The sequence below is a fragment of the Trachemys scripta genome, chromosome 9 (assembly GCF_013100865.1).
Source record: "Trachemys scripta elegans isolate TJP31775 chromosome 9, CAS_Tse_1.0, whole genome shotgun sequence".
Classification (NCBI taxonomy): domain Eukaryota; kingdom Metazoa; phylum Chordata; order Testudines; family Emydidae; genus Trachemys; species Trachemys scripta.
Genome location: NC_048306.1, coordinates 48,086,375 through 48,110,901, shown reverse-complemented (window position 1 = coordinate 48,110,901; position 24,527 = coordinate 48,086,375). Strand labels below are relative to the sequence as shown.

At 42.6% G+C, this 24,527-nt stretch overlaps 2 protein-coding genes across 6 annotated transcripts in view; one reads left to right on the top strand and one right to left on the bottom strand.

Annotated features, from left to right (window-relative positions):
* SEPTIN2 (septin 2) overlaps nucleotides 1-15,266 on the bottom strand; it is a 49,504-nt gene extending 34,238 nt beyond the window's left edge. For 4 of the 5 annotated variants that reach the window (XM_034782148.1, XM_034782152.1, XM_034782150.1 and 1 more), the window contains exons 1-4: nucleotides 15,113-15,266; nucleotides 10,214-10,243; nucleotides 8,199-8,319; nucleotides 1,331-1,417 (exon numbers count right to left, since the gene is read on the bottom strand). In XM_034782148.1, coding sequence (XP_034638039.1) covers nucleotides 1,331-1,417; nucleotides 8,199-8,319; nucleotides 10,214-10,222 — 217 coding nt within the window. In that variant the 5' untranslated portion in view covers nucleotides 10,223-10,243; nucleotides 15,113-15,266. The remainder of the gene's footprint in view (nucleotides 1-1,330; nucleotides 1,418-8,198; nucleotides 8,320-10,213; nucleotides 10,244-15,112) is intronic. The other variant, XM_034782151.1, reaches the window with a different exon arrangement.
* Nucleotides 15,267-15,413: 147 nt separating this feature from the next.
* HDLBP (high density lipoprotein binding protein) overlaps nucleotides 15,414-24,527 on the top strand; it is a 91,831-nt gene continuing 82,717 nt past the window's right edge. The window contains exon 1 of the mRNA XM_034782141.1: nucleotides 15,414-15,534. The gene's annotated coding sequence lies outside the window, so the exon portion shown is untranslated. The remainder of the gene's footprint in view (nucleotides 15,535-24,527) is intronic.

The following is a 24,527-nucleotide window of genomic DNA, read 5'->3' as shown; positions in this document are numbered from 1 at the left end:
ACAACATTTTCCATAGATGTGTTTTCTCAAGACATCTGAGGATGTGTACTGTTTCTTTAAATCTGTAGCAGAAAGCCAGGCAGGAAGGGCTGGGGATGAGTTTAGATAGAACAAGAAACAGACAGTAGCTTTAGGAGTACTTTTATTTTTATAGGGAAGGTCCTTTTCCATTGTTGGAAGAAAGTGACAGACATGCCACATGACATGCTGAGCTAATGAAAATGAGTCACTCAACAAAAAGCAGTGGAACAGCAATGCAAATAGGACCAAGATTCCCAGAAGAGGGAAACGAAAAATATCCATTAACAGTTTCAAATTCCTTTGGCAGAAATGTGGCAGGTCTATGACAAATAAGAATATAGGATAGATAAAGTCTGCATACCCAGTGGAAGCATGTGCAGAAAAAAAAAAAAATTAGCAGTATGTCTATCAAGGCAAGAGGCCAAGTGATGCCCATACTTAGAATTTCTCCAAGGGAGGTATTATGAGAATTTTCTGCATCTTTGTTCAAGTTGACTTTATTTTCAACAAGACTTCTGTCCTCCCTTCTTCCTGTGCCATGGTGACATTTTTTCCAAAGAGAACTGGGCAGACTCTTTGGCACCATTCAGCATCATTCCTCACTTGACCATATGGGCTCATTAACAGATGCAAGGGGCTCACGTTCCCCAGGGGGGAAGCATACTGCCTCCCTAGCACTCATAATGTGAATAAGCAGCAACTGGGGCTCTCCTGCCAAGACAGTTTGAATACTGTTTGGAGTATTCCAGTCACAAATTCCTATCACAGCTACAATAGCAGATATATTCAACCATATTTGGAAAAGAGACGACTAAGGGGGGATATGATTGAGGTCTATAAAATCATGACTGGTGTGGAAAGTAAATAAGGAAGTGTTTTTACTCCTTCTCATAACACAAGAACTAGGGGTCACAAAATGAAAATAGGAGGTAGGTTTAAAACAAACAAAAGGAAGTATTTCTTCACACAACACACAGTCACCCTGTCGAACTCTGCCAGAGGATATTGTAAAGGCCAAGACTATAACAGGGTTCAAAAAAAGAACTAGATAAATTCATGGAGGATAGGTCCATCAATGGCTATGAGCCAGAATGGGCAGGGATGGTGTCCCTAGCCTCTGTTTGCCAGAAGCTGGGAATGGGCAATAGGGAATGGATCACCTGATGATCACCTCTGGGACATGTGTCATTGGCCACTGTTGGAAAACAGGATACTAGGCTAGATGGACCTTTGTCCTGACCCAGTATAGGGCTGTTCTTATGTTATGTTCATTCACACTGAAAAGACATTGGGAAATAAAAATGTTTACCGGCTGCTCCTGGGATTATCCTTTCTGGGTAGAGATCTGTCAAGAACAGGCTGTTTATTAGTGTAGATTTTCCCAATCCAGATTCACCTGTGATTCATTTTGAAAATATGCTGATCATAAATATGTTCTAAATAATTAACATTTCAGAACTGATATACAACATCTGATTATAAATATTTTTCTTGCCTTAAATGTAACCAAGTCTTTCAAATCGTGGATTAAACTGACATGGAGTGTTAATGACATAGTCAAGCCGCTATTACGCACTTAAAGCAGGAGTTCATTTTATATATTCCAAATTTTTAGCACATAAGCTCTAAGTAAAGCTTGATATTTGAAGATTTACATGTAAATCTGTTAGAGCTCTAATTTTTAACTGACCTTAAGTTCATAGTCTGAGTCTTATGATTTTTCAGTCTACTGTAGCTTTTAAGCTAAAAGTTGTAGTGAAAATTTTGTATATAGTAAGAGTTTGGAGTACATCTGAGATTATGTAATAAGTGTCACTGACCAGAAAAAGTTACTGGTATTCATCACAATCGAATCTTTGTGCCATGATTAGCCAATGGAGAATGCAATTATACCTGCTACTTATGTTGTCTGATATGGTATGCAGAAGCCTTTTTAAACTGTTACAGAGAGGCGTACAACACTACCTTTTGGCATATGCACCGAGTAATGTTTCCTGTAATTGAAGGCTAACACAATGTGTGATTAATAGGTTTGCTAGTTCAGAGCATTTATGTTGCATCAGAAAAAAAGATCTTCAACAAATGAATGGCTACATATTTGAAGACCAAGATCTTTGACACTATAGCCATTTGCTTTGATGAAGACCCAGACCTCTGTCAAACTGCTCAGCTTCTGATGTAGCCAAACTGTTTCAAAGGGGGAAGTGGTGGGGAGCATCTTTGACAATGTATCTGACTGATTTGTCAAAGAACCTGTTCTTCATTAAACTGGTCAACAGAACTGATCCATCAATAAATAAAAATGAAAAATGAGTAAAAGATGGGCCAGTCAATCCCCCGGGCTATATGACCAATGACACTGATCAAACACTGATGTGATGACTGAATAAGAAGACCAAAATGGAAATTAAAAACTATAACAAAATGAAAAACCCAACCAGCTAAATAGTTGGTCAAATGTTTTAGAAAAATGGCCATTTTTCAAACTGAAAAATTACAATCAGTTCCTATAGTCAACTGATTCAGGAATGGAGCTTGCTGGCTGAACAGTTTCACTGCAACAGGAAAGCCATGATTTTTATTGATGGAGTTTACCACTGCTTGAAACTGGGCTAAGTTCCACACTAAAACAAACCACAGTTTTCCTTATCTACTTTAAAAGTTTGAGTAAGTGCAGCTACATTGGATGCTGACCACCGATTAATGAATTTGGGGCTAATCCCAAGCCTAGACAAGGCCATAGTTTAGTGCTTGAAACCTTAAACTGGTCAATTAACACAAGCTTCCTTTTGGTTTAACATGGCCAAGCAGCCATGACAATATAAATGTCAGCTTGCATTTTCATGAATCAGCCAATTTGTCTACACCTGGATAATTTGGACAAGCAATAACGGAAGCTGTCATTGAAATAGGGAGAATTAGGTTCAGAACCATATCAGCATACACAGCTTTTAAGAAAATTTATCCCATCCCAGTTTCCTGAAAATGAAGAAATTTGACTTTAAAAAATAAGATTATAGGTCAAAATAATAAAGACATTCAATATGATCCACAACAGAAGAAAAAGTTAAATGACTATCCTTGTTTACCTATACATATCTGAACAAAAGAAAGACACATTCAGGCCAAATTGCTGAAATAATCAGAATTCTGAACACCGTATATACTCGTTCATAAACCAAATATTTTTTGTTAAAAAAAAAAAAAAAAAAAAAAAAAAAGACTCAAAGAGCGGGGGTCAGCTTATAAACAGGTCTACACCAAAATTTGATGATTTTAAACTATACGGAATCATTGAATTGAATATCTAATACATTGTAGTTTTGTTTACCTGGAGCGTCTGCAGGCATGGAGCCCCTCAGCTCCCTGAGGTTGGCTGTGGTTCGCTGTTCCCAGCCAATGGGAGCTGTGGGAAGTGCCACTTCCCGCAGCTCCCATTGCCTGGGAACGGCAAACCGTGGCCACAGGGAGCTGAGGGGCTCCATGCCTGCAGATGCTCCAAGTAAACAAAACGTCCCACCAGTGGCTTACCCTGACAGGCCAGGAGCCAAAGTTTGCGGACCCATTTATTGATGTCAATACTGCAGCCTTTTAAAGTTGCAAAGCCTTTGTTTAGTGGACTAGATTGGCTTAAAAGGAATACTAAAATAGCAGTGCCGCAGATCTGCATGACATTTGACCTATGCATTTCACAAAATGCTACGCCTTACAAGCCAATCAGAAAAATACAATGAATGATAGTACTATAGCACTGGTGTCAGCCCGCTACTATGTAATTTGATCTCTTCATCCATTTCTACCAATGGACCTCATAAGTCTCGAGCCAATATGAAAATATAACGTGCAGAATCGATGGAATCTCTAATAAAATTGAAATAGCCGGTTATCCCTACAGACATGCCAATCTCCAGGACTGCTTTGAAACAAAGAATAATAATTTGACAGTGAAAAAGCAGGTGGCATTCCTATATAAAGTCCTACAAAATCTATAACTACAATAATAATAATCTATTTTCATACTAGTATTTAAAATGAACAACGGTGAAATCAAAAGAGAAAGGTCTTCTTATCATGCAGCGTTCAAACTTAAAGTTGTTGAATATGCAGATTCAAACAATAATTGCGCCGCTGCTTGTGAATTCTGTATCAATGAGAAGCAAGTAAGAGACTGGCGAAAAAACAACACACTAAAAGACATGCCAAGAAGCAAGAAAAAATTTCCAACAAGGTGTGCTTCATTTCCTGAGCTAGAGAAAGATCTCAATAATTGGGCTGTTGAATGTCAACAAAATGGGTACATTGTCACTAGAACTGGAATTCGTCTGCATGCTCTGCAAATGTCGAAAGATGACAAATACAAGTCAGTAAAGCTGTCAATGTTTGTCACATCAGCGGGTTGGTTGGCGTACTCGCTTCATGAACTGTTATGGTCTCTGTCTTCGTCAGCGAACAAAGATAGCGCAAAAGCTGCCTAGAGATCTGGAAGAAAAAAAATCAAATCTTTCCAAAGGTTTATTATGAAATATCAAAAAGAATATGCATTTGAACTGTCACAAATAGGAAATATAGACGAAACACCAATGACATTCGATCTCCTGAGCAACAGAACAGTAACCAGTCTGGTGAAAAAACAGTTTTAATTAAAGCCATGAAAAAATCCATTTTACGGAGGTTTTATCATGTTTGGCAAATGGACCAAAGCTCCCTCCTGTTATTTTTAAAAGAAAAATCTTGCCTAAACACATGAAATTTCCTGCTGGTGTCAACACATGTGCACACAAAAAGGGATGGATGGATGGAAGAAAGTGGGACTATTGATTGGCTGGAAAAAGTGTGGAATAAGAGACCAGGGACACTTTTCAAGAAACCTGCTATGCTCGTTTGGGATATGTTCAGGGCACACAAGACGGATGAGATGAAAAATGTGGCCAAAAATATGAAAACTACTTTGGTGTAATACCTGGAGGCTTAACTTCAGTTCTACAACTGCTTGATATCTGCCTGAACAAACCCTTTAAAGACAGGCTATGCAAAATGTGGTCTGAATGGATGTGCTCAGGCATGGTGAAGTTGACAAAAGGCGGGAATCTTATGAAGCCCAAAATCAATCTGGTCGCCCAGTGGATCAAGGACGTGTGGGTGTCCATTCCCTTGGAAATGGTAGAAAAATCATTTAGGAAATGCAGTATCAGCAATGCACTCGACGGGTCAGAAGATGATGCCATATTTGATGATGACAACAGAGGCTGAGGATGAGAAGGAATCTGAGTCTGAAGACAACACTGCCAACATCTACGATGACAATGTAGGTGTAGCTGTGACTGAAGCAGAGTTTAATGAACTGTTTGGTGAATCAGAGACTGATTCAGACTTCGAAGGATTTTAAGACTTTTTAAAGTCTCATATTGTTCTAAGTTACTTGTTTTAAATATTCATTTACAGATTATAAATATTGACTGTAATTTTGAAGGTGAATACATATTTGTTAGGTTATTATAACAGGAGGTTTTGTGTTAGATTGCAATAAAATAATTCTAGCAAAACTTTTGAGTGTTTCTTGTGATGCCAGCTTTTAAAATATAGCAGGGGTCAGAAAACTTTGGCTCCCGGCCCGTCAGGGTAAGCCACTGGCGGGTCGGGATGTTTTGTTTACTTGGAGCATCTGAAGGCACGGAGCCCCTCAGCTCCCAGTGTCCGCGGTTTGCCGTTCCCAGCCAATGGGAGCTCGGGAAGCGGCTTACCCTGATGGGCTGGGAGCCAAAGTTTGCCAACCCCTGAAATATAGGGTCGGCTTATGAAAGGGTCAGACAGTTTTTGCTATTTTTACCTAACCATCTTGGAAGGGTCGGTTTATAAACAAACGGGCTAATGAACGAGTATATATGGTAATTTCTTTTTAACTCCTCTACTGCCCCTGTACTTTCGCAAAGTATCATCCAAACTCTCCTAATACAATGCATTTCAATGAAGTTTTGTTGATTTCTCTAATTTTTCTCCTCAAATATCTTTATTTATACCTTAAAACTATTGGCAGATAGGTAACACAGTTAGCAATGCTATACCACACAGAAACTTTCAAATAAGTGTTTTCTCCTCTACTACTAATGTTGTCTTTTTTCCATTTGGCATACATGAATTTGCTTTGGAATGGAGCAGACACTGGGTTGTTTTGTTTAATAATTTATACATGACTCTATGCCAAAGCCATTTTACATAGTTGTATTTTCAGCTGATGTCACAGAGTTTTGGGAATTACGTTTTGCTGCAGCAGAGAAAATGTGTTTATAGTTCTCTTCAGTAATCCAAAAAATGTAAACAATTAATAGTAGACTTCAAAAAGGTTAAAAATAAAACCATAATTTGAGAATTAGATGGTTTCTTAGCAGATAAAGTTTTAGAAAGTAAACTGACATTTTTATATAAAAGCTGTTTAAATGTATCCTGTAAAGATTTTATCCAAAACAAAGCCAACAGAGCTGATGAAAACCCTAATTAGCAAGGAACAGACTTTCAATAGACAGTATAACTGATTTAAAGTTTTTTTAAATTCTCACCCTTGGTAATGCAAGCAGGCTCTCATGAATTATTCTAATAAAATGTGAAAAGCAAAGGTTTCCTAGCATTCAACTGTAAGCTACAAAAACAGGACAGAAGTAATGCTGTGGATGCTCTGCTGGTAGAAAACAAGGAAATAATTATGGGTTCGAGAAGAAGGTCTTTTATAAGTCTTGAGCTCTAGAATGATTACATCTCAGGGGTACATAAACAACCACTAATGGTTCAACCATCAAATAGTTCCATGACTCACAAGCCAACTCCTACAGACGTAATTAACAAAAGGAGTTTTTATTACTAGTAACTATGTGTGAAAGATGTAACCCAGCTTTGTTTTCAGATCTGGGATTAGGCTGCTGGGCTGGTAGGTTTTTTAACCACAGTTTTACTGGTAGTCTGGAATAGATGGATAGAATTCTGAAATGTCACTTTTCACTAAAAACATATTTTATGGTTGAGAACTAGTATGCTCAAAATCCAGAAATTCAGAAGTTATGGTTTCCACCGTAACAGGGATACATAAGCGTAATGTGTCTGAGTTAACCTTGACTTGGGAGCCTGGTGGGGAGTGAAGAGACAGTCTGAGGACTGCTGAATTGCAGAGTCACATGAGATGGTCAGTTTGGTATGAAAGGGTTTCTAGGGTTTCTTTTGACCTCTTCTGCTTGTACCACTAAAAGTGATCTATCTCAATTTAATGGCCTGTCAAGTTCCCATTTAAATGTACTTTAAAAAAAATAATAAATTGTACAGTTAATCATTTTATGCCTACAGACATTTTTTCCAAGTGAAATTGTATCAGTGTATACACTGCTGGGCATGCACAATACAATTACAACAAATAATGGAAAACTAAATGTGCAAAGATGGAATTTTAAACATTTAAAACTTGAACTCACTATGCTTGAAGAAAATTGGTGTAGTCACTACTACTCACTAACTGGCCACATGCTGAGTTTCATACTCCACCCATTTTTGCATTATCTGAGCACAATAAATAGTTCAAATAGGGATACACCTCTACCCCCGATATAACACGACCAGATATAACACAAATTCTGATATAACGTGGTAAAACAGTGCTCGGGGAAGGGGGGTGGGAGGGCTGCGCACTCAGGCGGATCAAAGCAAGTTGGATAGAACGCGGTTTCACCTATAACGCGGTAAGATTTTTTGACGCCCGAGGACAGCGTCATATCAAGGTAGAGGTGTATGTGAAAAAAAATGTTTTCCCAACTCAAAAAAGCAAATAAGATTTTTCTCATTTTTTTTTTTAAATCCACTTAAGCACAGAAAGCTTAAGTCTCAAAGGACAAAATAGGAGGAAGTAATGAGTACAAAAGGTGTGAGAAGACCTTCTCAATTTTATCTACAGCATTAGCTACCACACACATTCATGTTTGGATGTATTACTACTTATGTGGAACAGCTAACTCATTAACACATTAAAGATGATAATTAAATTAAAGTATACTTCAAACTACACACCTATACAGGACAGAACTGCTGGATGTTATATAAAGTATATGAAGACTTCCTTCATATGAGAAGTTTCATTGCATTCAGTCTAATCCCGTTTTCTAAATTCTAATTACAAGAGACTATAAAATATATTCTCTTACCAACCACCATGAGAGTGAACTCAAAGCCCTTTTTCACAGACTTCCGATGAACCTGGTTGGGAAGGTTTGCAAATCCAACATAGCCAGGAGTTTCTGGATTGGTAAATTGGGCAGGCGGTTGCTAAATAAAATAATCAGAAGATTATATATACTATAGGTTGAAATAATTGAGGACAGTTCTGAAGCTTGTAATTACAAATTAGAGACAGAGCTGGAAAATCTTTGAAGTCTTCAGTCTTTGTTGCTCACACTGTTCTCTACAGAAGAGGCACTCAAGTTTGAGTCACCTTGATTTAAAACAGAGGGAGCTGGCAGGAGTGTTCTCTGTAAAAGGCCCTCAGTTTTGGACTCCCCAACCTTCCGTCTGAAAGAACCCAAACCTGTTGGTCTGCATCACACATTGCAAGGCCTGCTTTTTCCACTCAGGCTTTAGGGAATGGAAGGGATTCATGATTTGTTTTTGGTTGTGACTTCACTGCTGATTTTATTTGCATTGTTTTTCTAAATAACTGTCAAAGGTGCCTGCAGTAAAATATAGGAATACTTTTGTATACTATATTTTTATAAATGTAGATACATAAATGACTGGCTGCACATAAATGACTTGCTGCTCTTCCACAATGTAAACCTAAAAACATTTACATATCAAAGTTTTCACTGACAAATTAGATAGCAACAACTTTATTACATCTATTTCATTTCCAGATTAAAATAAATGGCAAGTTTTTCCTCCAAGAGTTTAAATGAAACTGAAAATTCATGGGATGTGTTTCTCTCACTAATACTACTACATAATGTGCAGAAATGCACTACAGTTATGTTCATGCTACCATAATGGTTAAACAATTTTGAAGACAATTTTACAACACAGAATAGATTAACTGTGCTAAGTGAAAGTTTTCACAACTAGTGTAGTTTATTCCAACTAACCTTCCAGGAATTATAGTAAATTATATTCAAGATTATCCTCAGCAGACTATGATTTCTGTAACAATCATGCTAACTACTTTTAAAAATGTGTGGTGTTTAACACCATTTTAAAAGTGGTTGTGTGGATGGGACTTATACACATGCTAAGTCAAATTGCAACTCTACATTTCTAGTCAGTTCTGACACATACAACTAAAAAAAATTAAAAACTACCCGTGGCCTGATGATAATCTATTTGAGGTAGTATATTAGAGATCTTATAATAAAGCAAGGGAATTGACTTAATACAGGTGTCCTTATAGCCCAAATTAATCTGTGATCAGTTCATTAAAATCAGAAGGAAAACTAGAGGGTGCTCTGGAAAGGACTCAACTTTCATTTTCAATTTACAAATGTATAAACACATCCAACATTAAAGAATAGCAGAAAAAGTTTTCAGACATATTGGTTACCCTCTCCAAGCATACTACTCAAATACTCTACACTATTTGTGTCATTGCCAATAGGTTAATATGGGCCATTCTGATTTCTACTTGTGACATAAAATGTGTGGAACAAGAAATTATCTGAATCTTATATGGTGATTGTTACATTAATATGATCTTTTGGTTTAAATTCTCTATTGTTGCTTTTATAATCTTGCTTAAAGGATCTGTCAATCCCCCACCTTGCTTTAGGGGCAAAAGCCAACTAAACTGGTGCTCATCCTTTTCCTGAATGTTGCTGACTGCAAAACTAGGTACACAGTGGCAGAAGAGAAGTTCAAATACAAAACAGTACAATTGGAGTAAAGGGTTTGCTCAAGTGAGGGATATTACTTCAGTGGAAAAAAACTACATGGTTTCCCTTTATAACCTCCACAGGGAAACAACTTGCATAAAACACAGTGGTTTGCATAATTTCACCTGTTACCAAATGGTTCAAAGTTTATTTTCATTCATTTCTAAATTTGAAATATTCCATACACTTGACTGTGGACCTCACTCTAAAACTTTATATTTGGGAACGGTTGCACTAACTAAAAACCTTAATAAAAAACTATGCTTTTATCTTGTAATTAATGAAGATACAAATGCTGTTCTTACCTTGGCCATCCTTATGGAAGGTCAGCCACTCTGTGAACAAAATGTTTTTTAGTTTATTACAAACAGGATAATATGAAGACCAAAACACCTACTACAACCACCACTGTGCAATCAAATTTCAATTGTCTTGACAGTGAACAAGACAGAGAACGTTCTAAACTACTTGTATGTATCACCCAGCTTCTGAACCACCCCAAATGATTTCCTGCCAAATACCAATATTTTTATCTTTACCTTTGTCATTAAAATCTCACTCCATATTCAAAGACAAACACTGAATGCCTAACTCCAATTCTATTTACTTCATTGGAGGAAAAGTTAAGCCAACAGTGCGTGCTTCTGAAAATTCCACTCAAATTATATGAAATGGAAAAAAAAAAAAAAGCTTTTAAATCTGGAAAAATTGTAAAGTCTACACCTTTTACAAAAACCAACTGAAGCAAAACCTAAAGAAGAGTTCTGTGTAGCTCAAAATCTTTTATCGTACACCAACAGAAAAGCTAGACTAATAAAAGATATTACCTCACCTACCTTGTTTCTCTAAAAGAAACTATTAATAAAAATACATGCCCAAATTAGAATTTACAGGAAATTGCCTTTTCAGAATTCAAACAAAAAGCATACAGCTTTCTCTCCTCCCCCACATTTCTAAGTGTCCTGTAAATAATCATTAAAGGAAGAGATTCAACAACTTTGAAATGTGATAGGGTAGAAAAATTAGAGAAACTATTACCTCCACCTCTCTAATTGCAATGTCTACAACCCAATTCTACCATTTAAAATGCTGCTAAAATAATCTTTTTGCCTCACAGCTCTGCCAGCTCCGCCCCCAGTTTCTTCTTTAGCTCCCCTTTATCCACCACACCAAAAACTAATTTCTTGTCCTTACTCAGGAAAGGTCTGCATAATTTATAGCCCCACCCTACCAGGCTGACTCCCACCTTCACTATCATTGATGCCAACCTTGGTCACCCAATTCTCTGCTTGTTCTCCAACCACTTGCATTCCTTCCCCTATGCCACTCTTTAAAAGAAAAAGAAAAAACAAAACAAAAAAATGTAAACCACCACCTAATCCTCCTTCAAGTCCCTCAAAACTCATCTCTTCCATAATGTATATCATAATAACAGCTATACAGGTAGAGAACTGTGATGATTGCTACTGACTGCCTACAATATATCCCCTTAACCAAGATATAAACCAGAGGCCTTGACCCCTTGTGGTTACTAAACGTTCAATAGTAATTTTCACAAGAACAAGAGGTGTCAACTACAACTCCTTAGCAAATATTCTATTTTGGTAATTACCAGGGATTTCAGGAAGCAGATATATCCAAATTTGCTATCTGCCGAGCAAGAAGAGTGCAAATTTACCTGCCACAGTTAGCTCTACCTTCAGGACTGAATTACTGTTACACATTGTGTGTGTGTGTGTGCACGCATGTGTGAAGGAAATAGCCTGAGTGGCTTAGTGTAGGTCTACACCGCCCATCTTATAACGGCACAGCTGTGCTGCTACAGCTGTGCTTTTGTAAGGCACACAGCGTAGTCGCTATTTGTTGCTGGAAGAGAGAACTCGCCCGACGATAAAATAAAACACCAACGAGGGGTGGTATCTTAATCAACAGGAGAGTGGCTCCCACAGATGAAGCACTGCCCACACCACGTGCAATGGAAATCGTAGGCTGTGGGAAGCTGTGCCTCCCCAAACAGACTAGCCCACACTCTGCCTCCCCCCAGCCCTCTGCCCTGGCTGCTGTGCTGCCCCGGGGCTGGGGGTCGCTGCTGCCACAGCACACCAGGGCTGGGGGCGCTGTTGCTGTGCCACCCAGCACACTGGGGATGGGGGCCACAGTGGAGGTGCAGACGGAGAGGGTGAGGGGCGGAGCCTCAGGCACAAGGGGAGGGGCCGAGGTCTAGGCTTCCACAACGGCCAGGTCACCGTCCGCCTATAGTGCACACCAGCACTTTTTGTCATTAAAACGTTTGTTGTTCAACAGGGATGGAGGGTTTCCACACCCCTGAGCAACAAAAGTTTTAACAGTGAAAGTGCAGGGTAGACAAAGCCTAAGAAACAAAAGCTAGTGCAAAATATGACAGCGTGTTTATTAGGTGGAGTTCCATGCTAGAATTACATAACACCAGTGCTTCGCACTCTATGGTCAATGATCAATGGTCAACGATCAGTTTCCAAGTGGAATTCAAGGAGCTGGTTTAAAGTCCTACATTGTTTGAGATGTTAGTCAAGAGACTTCTACTCCTCAAGCTACACTGCCGCAGCTAGGATCAGAGGCAGTGCTCAGCTGACAAACTCTCAGTAAGAGAGAGGGAGTTACTAGCAGGGTGTTCTCAACTTTAGAAAAATCTTCTCCCTGTTGGTCCAGGGACTATATTGGCTTTCCAGGCACACTGCAAGGTCCATCTTTCCACCCATGCAGTTTGGGAGGGCAGGCTGTGGGTTGGAGGAATTTTATTATGGCTGGTTGGTGGAATGGGGTATTTATGTTTGCTGATGCATATTTGTATATTTATTGCTAAGGATAAAGAGTCCTGGAGATATTCATTGTGAAATTTAGATTGCAAACAGGTGCTTATTTTATAAATCTAAACAAAAAAATGTGGAGAGTTACTATTATATCAACTGCACAAAAGGCAAATTAAAAGACCTCTCCCTAGTAGTAACTTTCTCTTTAAATACTGTACAAGTAGGTCCAAGGGTACTGAATTACTTACGACAATGAATTACCTTCCATACAGATCTTCAAGAACTTCAAATATTAACTGATCAAATCTCAACACCCTTGTGAGTGGTTTCATTACCGCCACTGTACAGAGGAGGAAACTGAGGCAGAAAGAGGACTGTGTTATTTGCCCAGGATCACATTGCAAGTCCATGTCAGAGGTTTTGAAACAAAAGCACCTTGAATTTTCTGTTATAGTTATAGGATCACACTATTTTGTATCGAACACACTGTACTGTCTGGTCCAATCGATGCTTCTCTGCTGCAACCATCTATCCACTTAGGCTTCCTGTTGACCAGTGGTTCTCAACCAGGGTACACACGTACCCCTGGGAGTACGCAGAGATCTTCCAAGGAGTACATCAACTCATCTAGATGTTTGCTTAGTTTTACAACAGACTACATAAAAAGCACTAGTGAAGTCAGTACAAACTAAAATTTCCTACAATTATTTGTTTATACTGTTCTATATACTATACACTGAAATATAAGTACAATATTTATATTCCAGTTGATTTATTTTATAATCGTATGGTAAATATGAGAAAGTAAGCAATTTTTCAGTAATAGTCTGAGGTGACACTTTTTATGTCTAATTTTATAAGCAAGTAGTTTTTAAGTGAGAAGACACTCGGGGGTACGCAAGCCATATCAAACTTCTGAAAGGGGTACAGTAGTCTGGAAAGGTTGAGAGCCACTGCTATAGGCAACCAACACAGAAATCTTTCACAACAGGGAATACTGCATGAAAGCTGTTTTAATACTGTGATTAAGTTCTCTCATGCATGCAGCAATACATGAATTCATAAGCAGTTTCCAATTTGAGAGCATCCTAGATCTTCCCTTACAGCTGTTCTAAAACCCTATGGAAGACATTATACATTTGTCTTGAATGATCAAAGAGGAGGTTTGAGCACAGTTTGAACTAGGTTAACAATAGATAGATGTAATTTAATAGCAAAGCCACTGTTAGATCTCATTTCAAATGGAGATGAAGATAAGTAACTTGCTTTTCTTACACTTTAGATTCTGTTTATAAAAATTTCACACATGGCATAGAACGCTCTAACCTTACAGTTGCTCCATCTTCTTCTACTTGGTGTAATGAGCATTTTAGGCTGCAAGGCTCTTTACTACCTCCTTAACCCTGCTCTCTAGACACCTCTAATTTCCACCCCTATAGTCATCAGTCTCCAGCTGTAGCTCCCTATCTTCTTTCCTTTGCTCCATCCCTGAGACTAAGTCCTAGTCCCACCCGGTTCACAACCCTCACTTCCACAGCCCAGTAAATTCCACCCCTAACATCCTGTGAACCTACCCAGAGTTGCCACTGGACCTGAACTTCCCTCTTCAGCTAGAGTTTGAGCAGGTCTGTTAGTTCCACAATACAATACGAACTAAAGTAATTTAAATTTTAAAGGCTAAGCTGTTAATGCTTACATTTAATTGTTAATGCATAAACTTGTGGGTGTGTAAAGCTGTACACTGTAACTTTGCAGACAGTGATCCATTCAAAAAGTGAATATTCACAGTGGTGTAATTGAAACACATTCTTCTTCCGAACTACCTTTTGCAGGAGTACGTTTCGGTAGCTACAGCTACGGCCAGAAAGCCACAAGGCTTCTCCAAAACTAGGGGGGAGGTGGTTTGGGGGGGGGGGGGGGCGTTAAGTGCATAGTATTTGAAAGGCGCGTTAGCCTTCGATTTTGAAAAGTTAGGGGGAAAAAAACCCATCTGCCCCTACAGTACAGCCATCTCTCCTCCCGCTCGCACACCAGAGAGGGTGGTGCCAAGCAAAGGCGAAGTCGGCCTGCCGGCTACCTTATCAACGCAGAAGGGACGAGGGAGCCCTCCGGCGATCCCCAGCACTGCATCTTTGGAGCCCTGAGAGACATCGGGCCTGGGGTACCCAACAGCTAGGGAGTGCGGCGCCCGCCCCCAGCCACGGGGATTCTCCCCCCAGCATCGCCAGGCAACGGCCCGAAAGCAGGGCGCAGAAGCAGCACCACTGGACACTGTGGGGCCCAGCCCCGCGGAAGCTGGGAACAGGGGATGGGGGAAGGGCGAAGAAACGCGCCCCTGTCTGGCTCCGGAGCCCAGACTCCTCGCCCTGGAGTTCTCCTCCCCTGGAGACCGGGGGCCGCCGCCGCATCCCTCACCTGGCAGCCTGGGCTGTACAAAGCGATTGGTGAACCAAGCTCTTCGAACCGTCCTTCAGGCTCGCGCACTCGCTACGACTCTCTCCCCACTCAGGCTCTCTAGCTACAGGCGCGCGCGCGCGCCTTTGCAGACCCCACCCCAAGGGCGGAGCCAAGAACTGACAGCGCGAAGGGACGCAAGCACGAGCGGCAGATTTAGGATAAATGTGCGCCTGCGCGCCTCAGGAGCCCTAAAAGCGCATGCGCTTAACTGACTGCGAGGACGCACGCGCCGTTCCTGTGGCGATTTGACAGCACAAGGGTGCGTGGGGGAGGGGCCACCCTTATGCTGGCAGGTCACGCACATCCCTCTCCTTTACCAAGATGGCGGCCGGCCCCTCGGCCTCGTACCCAGCATAGGCTTCGCTGTAGGCCTATTAGAGGTAATGCCGATCTCCACTCACACTCGCTATGGCAGCGCGATAAAATGGGGGGTCAGGGACGCATCAGGTAAGAGGGGCCGGACAGCTGAACCCGACTCCCCACCCGGGGGGGGGCTGGGAGGACTCTGCTGCCTCCAACAAGCTGACGGCAGCAGAGAGACGGGCTTGAAGCCCGCAATATCTAGTCAGCACTCATCTTCGCTCTATGGTTTGTTCCTTTTCTATTGGTGCTGGTGGGCCACGTGCTAGTGGTACTCCCTCTCGCCCCCCCCCCGTTACCATAGAGCGCGGCGGAGGGAGAGGCAGCCGCCTTCTGGTGGGGGCTGGGGACGGGACTATGTGCGCTGCTCAAGAGAGGGGTGTATGCAGCTACAGCTGCGGGGGTGCCACTGTCCAGCCTCCCACCCAGTTGTGGGTGCAGAGTGGATGCAGTCTCATCCCTGCCACCCACTTTTAACCGCGTGGCAGCTTCATCCTCCCCCCATAGATCAGTGGCAGGGGGAGTGTTGCCATCTCCAAGTATTGAAAATATGAGTCATGGCCTGGTTCCCCCACACCACCAAATTCATGAAATTATAAATGTATATGGGGTGGTTTTTATTTGCCACTGGGTTTGTGCAGTATTGGAGGCAGATTTTGTTGCTGCTCTCAAAAACCATGAGCTAAAATGAAACTTTAAAAAGCTGATATTCTGATGTATTCCCATACTTAGGGTTTAAGGCTATATCTGCAAAGGGAGATTAGGCACTAATTGGGATGAGGAGACAGTATTCCCTCATTTAACTTGGTGGTGGCTTTGCTCCCAGCTCCATTGGGCCTGCCTTTGCATTCCCTTGGAAAATTATTGCACTGGGGTTTGGAGTTTAACTTCTTCCATCACCTGCAGCAATGACAGGCTTAGAGATTCTCTAAGTTTGCTAGCCCCCAGCACCTAGCTGCAGCATAAACTTCCCCCAAGATGTCCTGCCCCTGTCCCTCTCTAGCCTTGAGGGAATCAGACATGGCAAGGGTAGTTCAATCTCCTTTCTGCTGAAAGAGCAACAAGGAAACTTCTGCTAGTGGCTTTAGTAATATCAACACCTGTCCCTTGGGAACAGGGGCCAGACCCTCCAACTCACTGCATTTTATTATTTAGTGCTTGGATATAGAGTCATAGACTTTAAGGTCAGAAGGGACCATTATGATCATCTGGTCTGACCCCCTGCATGCTGCAGGCCACAAAACCGTCCCTACCCCTTCCCTGGACTCTGCTGTTGAAGTCCCCAATCCTGTGTTTTAGTGATTTCAGTCGGCAGAGACCCTCCTGCTAGTGATCCCTGCCCCATGCTGCGGAGGAAGGCGAAAAACCTCCAGAGGCACAGCCAATCTACCCTGGAGGAAAATTCCTTCCCGACCCCAAATATGGCGATCAGTAAGACCCCGAGCATGTAGGCAAGAGTGTCTAGCCTGACCCCTGTTAGCCATTATATTATTTACCTACCATTGCTTGGTATTCCTTGGCTACTATGTTTTACCATTAAACCATTCCCTCCATAAACTTATCTAACTTAATCTTAAAACCAGACAGGTCCATCGCCCCCACTGTTTCCCTCGGAAGGCCGTTCCAATATTTCACCCCTCTGACGGTCAGAAACCTTCGTCTAATTTCAAGCCTGAACTTCCCCACGGCCAGTTTATATCCATTCGTTCTCGTGTCCACATTAGTACTAAGCTGGAATAATTCCTCTCCCTCCCTTGTATTTATCCCTCTGATATATTTAAAGATAGCAATCATATCCCCCCTCAGCCTTCGTTTTGTCAGATATAGAATCATAGAATATCAGGGTTGGAAGGGACCTCAGGAGGTCATCTAGTACAACCCCCTGCTCGAAGCAGGACAAATTCCCAACTAAATCATACCAGCCAGGGCTTTGTCAAGCCTGACCCTAAAAACCTCTAAGGAAGGAGATTCCACCATCTCCCTAGGTAACCCATTTCAGTGCTTCACCACCCTCCTAGTGAAAATGTTTTCCCTAATATCCAACCTAAACCTCCCCCACTGCAACTTCAGATCATTACTCCTTGTTCTGTCATCTGGTACCACTGAGAACAGTCTAGATCCATCCTTTTTGGAACACCCATTCAGGTAGTTGAAAGCAGCTATTAAATCCCCCCACATTCTTCTCTTCTGCAGTCTAAACAATCCCAGTTCCCTCAGCCTCTCCTCATAAGTCATGTGCTCCAGCCCCCTAATCATTTTTGTTGCTCTCCGCTGGACTCTTTCCAATTTTTCCACATCCTTCTTGTAGTTTGGGGTCCAAAACTGGACACAGTACTCCAGATGAGGCCTCACCAATGCTGAATAGAGGGGAATGATCACGTCCCTCTGTCTGCTGGCAATGCCCCTACTTATACAGCCCAAAATGCCATTAGCCTTCTTGGCAAAAAGGGCACACTGTCGACTCATATCCAGCTTCTCGTCCACTGTAACCTCTAGGTACTTTTCTGCAGAACTGCTGCTTAGCCATTTGGTCCCTAGTCTGTAGCAGTGGATGGGATTCTTCCGTCCTAAGTGCAGGACTCTGCACTTGTCCTTGTGGAACCTCATCAGATTTCTTTTGGGCCAATCCTCTAATTTGTCTAGGTCCTTCTGTATCCTATCCCTACCCTCCAGCGTATCTACCACTCCTCCCAGTTTAGTGTCATCTGCAAACTTGCTGAGAATGCAGTCCACGCCATCCTCCAGATCATTAATGAAGATATTGAACAAAACCGGCCCCAGGACCGACCCTTGGGGCACTCCGCTTGATACCGGCTGCGAACTAGACATGGAGCCGTTGATCACTACCCGTTGAGCCTGATGATCTAGCCAGCTTTCTATCCACCTTATAGTCCATTCATCCAGCCCATACTTCTTTAACTTGCTGGCAAGAATACTGTGGGAGACCGTATCAAAAGCTTTGCTAAAGTCCAGGAATAACACATCCACTGCTTTCCCCTCATCCACAGACCCAGTTATCTCCTCATAGAAGGCAATTATGTTAGTCAGGCATGACTTGCCCTTGGTGAATCTATGCTCACTGTTCCTGATCACTTTCCTCTCCTCTCAGTGCTTCAAAATTGATTCCTTGAGGACCTGCTCCATGATTTTTCCAGGGACTGAGGTGAGGCTGACTGGCCTGTAGTTCCCCGGATCCTCCTTCTTCCCTTTTTTAAAGATGGGCACTACATTAGCCTTTTTCCAGTCATCCGGGACCTCCTCTAATTGCCATGAGTTTTCAAAGATAATGGCCAATGGCTCTCCAATCACATCCACCAACTCCTTTAGCACCCTCGGATGCAGCGCATCCGGCCCCATGGACTTGTGCTCGTCCAGTTTTTCTAAATAGTCCCGAACCACTTCTTTCTCCACAAAGGGCTGGTCACCTCCTCCCCATGCTGTGCTGCCCAGTGCAGCAGTCTGGGAGCGGACCTTGTTCGTGAAGACAGACAAAAAAAGCATTGAGTACATTAGCTTTTTCCACATCCTCTGTCATTAGGTTGCCTCCCTCATTCAGTAAGATGCCCACACTTTCCTTGACTTTCTTCTTGTTGCTAACATACCTGAAGAAACTTTCTTGTTACTCTTAACATCTCTTGCTAGCTGCAACTCCAAGTGTGATTTGGCCTTCCTGATTTCACTCCTGTATGCCTGAGCAATATTTTTATACTCCTCCCTTGTCATTTGTCCAATCTTCCACTAATTGTAAGCTTCTTTTTTGTGTTTAAGATCAGCAAGGATTTCACTGTTTAGCCAAGCTGGTTGCCTGCCATATACTCTGGTTTCTCTTCAGATCGTATAATTCTTTCTACACATTGGGATGCTTGTTTCTGCAACCTCAATAAGGATTCTTTAAAATACAGCCAGCTCTCCTGGACTCCTTTGCCCCTCATGTTATTCTCCCCGCGGGTTCCTGCCCATCAGTTCCCTGAGGGAGTCATTCTGCTTTTCTGAAGTCCAGGGTCCGTATTCTGCTGCTCGCCTTTCTTCCTTGTGTCAGGATCCTGAACTCGACCATCTCATGGTCACTGCCTCCCAAGTTCCCATCCACTTTTGCTTCCCCTTCTAATTCTTCCCTGTTTGTGAGCAGCAGGTCAAGAAGAGCTCTGTCTCTAGTTGGTTCCTCCAGCACTTGCCCCAGGAAATTGTCCCCTATGCTTTCCAAAAACTTCCTGGATTGTCTGTACACTGCTGTATTGCTCTCCCAGCAGATATCAGTGTGATTGAAGTCTCCCATGAGAATCAGGGCCTGTGATCTAGTAACTTCTGTTAGTTGCCGGAAGAAAGCCTCGTCCAGCTCATCCCCCTGGTCTGGTGGTCTATAGCAGACTCCCACCACATCACCTTTGTTGCTCACACTTCTAAACTTAATCCAGAGACTCTCAGGTTTTTCTGCAGTTTCATACCGGAGCTCTGAGCAGTCATACTGCTCTCTTACATACAATGCAACTCCCCCACCTTTTCTGCCCTGCCAGTCCTTCCTGCACAGTTTATATCCATCCATGACAGTACTCCAGTCACGTGAGTTATCCCACCAAGTCTCTGTTATTCCAATCACATCATAGTTCTTTAACTGTGCCAGGACTTCCAGTTCTCCCTGCTTGTTTCCCAGGCTTCTTGCATTTGTGTACAGGCACTTAAGATAACTCGCTGATCGTCCCGATTTCCTCAGTATGAGACAGGAGTCCTCTCCTCTTGCGCTCTCTTGCTCGTGCTTCCTCCCGGTATCCCATTTCCCCACTTACTTCAGGGCTTAGGTCTCCTTCTCGCGGTGAACCTAGCTTAAAGCCCTCCTCACTAGGTTAGCCAGCCTGCTTGCAAAGATGCTATTCCCTCTCTTCGTTAGGTGAAGGCCTTCTCCGCCTAGCACTTCTCCTTCTTGGAACACCATCCCATGGTCAAAGAATCCAAAGCCTTCTTTCCGACACCACCTGCGTAGCCATTCGTTGACTTCCACGATTTGACGGTCTCTACCCAGGCCTTTTCCTTGCACGGGGAGGATGGACGAGAACACCACTTGCGCCTCAGACTCCTTTATCCTTCTTCCCAGAGCCACGTAGTCTGCAGTGATCCTCTCAAGGTCATTCTTGGCAGTATCATTGGTGCCCACGTGGAGAAGCAGAAAGGGGTAGCGCTCCGAGGGCTTGAGTCTCAGAATTCTCTCCGTCACATTGTGAATCCTAGCTCCTTGCAAGCAGCAGACCTCTGTTTTCCCGGTCAGGGCGACAGATAGATGACTCAGTCCCCCTGAGGAGGGAGTCCCCGACCACCACAACCACCCTCCTCCTTCTCTTGGGAGCGGTGGTCATGGAACCCCCATCCCTAGGATAGGGCATCTCATGCCTTCCAGTCGGTGGACTCTCCTTCTGCTCCCTTCCCTCAGGTGTATCATCTAGTCCACTATCCGCATTAGTACCTGTGGAGAGAACATGAAAACGGTTGCTCACCTGTATTTCCATTGCTGGTACATGGACGCTCCTCTCTCTTCTGGAGGTCACATGCTGCCAAATTTCTTCACCGTACCACTGTCCCTGCTGCACAGCCTGCTCTGATTCTTCAGAATGTTGTGCCCGTAGAAGCATATCCTGACATCTGTCCAGGAAATCTTAATTTTCTCTTATGCCACCAAAGTCCATACTTGCGATACATAGCACTGTAGCCAGAGGTTAAAGACACATTCTAAGTCCCCAGGCGTTTATGCTATGAGCGACTCAACATGCTTGATTGATACTGTACATGTTAGGTTGCTTCTTGTGGGTTTTATTACTTATGTTTTAGTAAATTGGGTGAAGATCTTATGCTGCTAAACTTCTGATTCGGGATTAGAGTTGTCATTTCCATTACTATTGTCTTGAGGCACATCTGCCATCTGCTCCACAATCTCCCACCCTCAGACAAAAGCCCTGTGACCAACACAGATCATTTAGCACCTTCCGCCACATGCTTATCTAATCCAGAAGCTATTCACATAAAACAATTTTAAAACCGTTTTACATCTTTGTTAAAAGAAGGCTAGTGAAGGAGAAATAGAGCTCAGGAACAGGTTTTCTGAGTTGGAAAATGAAGAAAGGGCACAGCAGGCAGTAACAGAAAGTGGGAGGGCAAGGAAGAAGAGAAGGGCAACTAGTCCTACAAGAAGAAGGGAATAGTCAATGAAGTTAGGCGGAGTTGGGAGCCACTGCAGGATAGAGACTGACTCTCAGAAGATTGCAAGAGAGAACAAAAGACCAGAGGACTTGCAGCCAGAAAGAACAGGAGGAGGGCCAGAAAATCACACCAATACCCAAATTGGGTCTACATGATTGGTGACTCCCTACTAAGAAGGACAGGCCTGGCACCAGAGCTGATCCAGAGAACAGAAGGGTGTGCTGTCTGCAAGGAGCTAAAATGTGGGATACGGACCTGAGACTGAAGAATATTCTAATGGGAGCAGGAAATAATTCACTCATTGACCTTTGCATGGGAACAAATGATACTGCTAGCTTCTCACTAGAACGCATCAGTGGAGACAGTGCCAGGCTGGGGAAGATGCTTAAAGAAGTGAAGGCTTAAATGATCTTCCATGGGATTCTACCTGTCCCTAGAGGAGGAGAACAAAGATGAGACAAGAGTATGATGATCAACAGATGGCTCGGGCAATGGAGGACTTCGGGATGTTCAACCACTGGGAGGATTCACGGACAGAGGACTGTTCTCATCGGATTGACTCTACCTGAGTAGTGAGGGAAATAGACTTTGTGATGGAGGTTGGCACAGCTGATTAAAAGAGCTTTAAACTAGGAATTTGGGAGACGGTTGGGAGATATACTCATGTAATCTCCATGCCTAATTTGAATATTGACCAGGAGGAAAAAAATCAAGAAAGAGAATTATTGCAATGGAGAAAGGAACAGCAGTGGGTAGGAGAATGGACATTAAGAGGAAAGATGGTGCCAATACCAATCAAACCAGACTGCAATACTGGCAGTAGAATGACTGTACCTAAGAAGGTGAGGAATCTGTCTGTCTGAAGCCAAGCAGAAACAACTAAGATGTCTGTACATCAGTGCAAGGAGCCTGGGTAACAAAATGGAGGAACTGGAACTACTGGTGCAGGAAGATGAAACCAGATATTATAGGGATAACAGAAACATGGTGGAATAGTAGCCATGACTGGAGTATAGGTATTGAAGGGTATGTGCTGTTCAGGAAAAACGGAAGTAAAGGTGATGGAGTAGCATTGTATGTTGATGATGAGGTAGACTGTAAAGAAATTTAGAAGTGATGAGAATGGATAACTGTGTGTTGGGACAAAATTACTTTGGGAAGAATGCTACCAGAGGCTCCCCTGTGATAGTGCTTGAGGTATGCTACAGACCACCATGATCCAATCTAGATATGGTTAGAGACCTCTTTAATATATTTAATACAATAAAAACCTACTGGGAATTGTGTGATTATGGGAGGCTTTAACTTCCCAGATATAGATTGGAGGACAAATGCTACTACTAATAGTAAAGCCCTACATTTTCCTGGATGTGATCATAGACGCTGGCTTCCTCTGGATCTGGGGGTGTTCAACCCCCCCACTCTGCCCCAGATCCCGCCCACACCTGCCTCATTCCGCCTCTTCCTGACACCACCTCATCCCTTCTCCCAAGTCCCTGCCCCCACGCTGCCTCTTCCCACCCAGTTCTGCCCCCTCCCCTGGGCGCACCTTGTCCCCACTCCTCCCCCTTTCTCCCAGAGCCTCCTGCACACCATGAAACAGCTGGTAGGTGCTGGGAGGGAGGAGTTTGATTGGTGGAGCCACCGGCAGGCGGGAGGCGCTGGGGGAAGGGAGGAGCTGGCTGCCAGGGTGTGCTAAGCACTTGCTAATTTTTTTCCGGGGGTGCTCCAGGGCTGGAGCACCCATGGAGTCGGCACCTATTGAGGTGATAACTGATAGATTTCTTCACCAAATAGTCACTGAATCTACAAGCGGTGATGCCATTTTAGATTCAATATTGGTGAGTAGTGAGGATGTCATAGAAGAATTGATTGTAGGGGACAACCATGGTTAAAGTGATCATGAGCTAATTTAAACTAAACTAAATGGAAAGATAAACAAAAATAGATCTGCAACCAGGGTCCTTGATTTCAAAAGGGCAAACTTTAAAAAAATTAAGGGAATTAATTAGGAAAGTAGACTGGGCTGAAGGACTCAAGGATCTGAATGTGGAGGAGGCTTGGAATTACTTTTAAGTCAAAGTTGCAAAGCCTATCCGAAACCTGCATCCCACACAAGGGGAAAAAATGTGTAGGTAAATGTTGCAGACCAAGCTGGAAGAGCAAGCATCTCAAACCAATGATTAAGAGAAAGCCAAAAGCCTACAAAGAATGGAAGATGGGAGGTTTCCTTGCTGATCCATCTCTCTTGGAGGTCAGAAAGTGAAGGGGAAAAGTGAACTTTCAAAAGCTCAACAGAGCTGGACCTTGCAAGGGAAATTAAAACCAACAATAAAAGGTTATATACCATATAAATAAAAAGAAAATTAAGAAAGGAAGTGGGGACCGCTAAGCATTGAGGATAATTTAGGGAAGGCCTAACACCTAAACGAATACCTTTATTAAAAATGGAGGCAAAGTAACAAGGAGCTTTGGGGTATTGGCAGGCTGGCTAGTGGAAATGAGGATATGGAAATAGAAATTATCACATCCAAGATGGAAGTCAAATTTAAAACAGATGAATGGGAATAAATCAGGAGTCCCAGTTAATCTCCATCCAAGAATATTAAAGGAACTGGTACATGAAATTGCAAGCCCAATAGCAAGGATTTTTAACAAAACTTTAAACTCGGGTCGTACCCTGTGATTAGAGGATTGTTTATCTAGTACCTATTTTTAAGAGAGGAGGAAAAAAGTGTTCAGGGAAATTGCATACAATTGAGATTAAACTAATAGGCCTGTAAGTGTAACCCAGGCCTGTTTGGTGGGGCACTTTATCCCCCTCTAG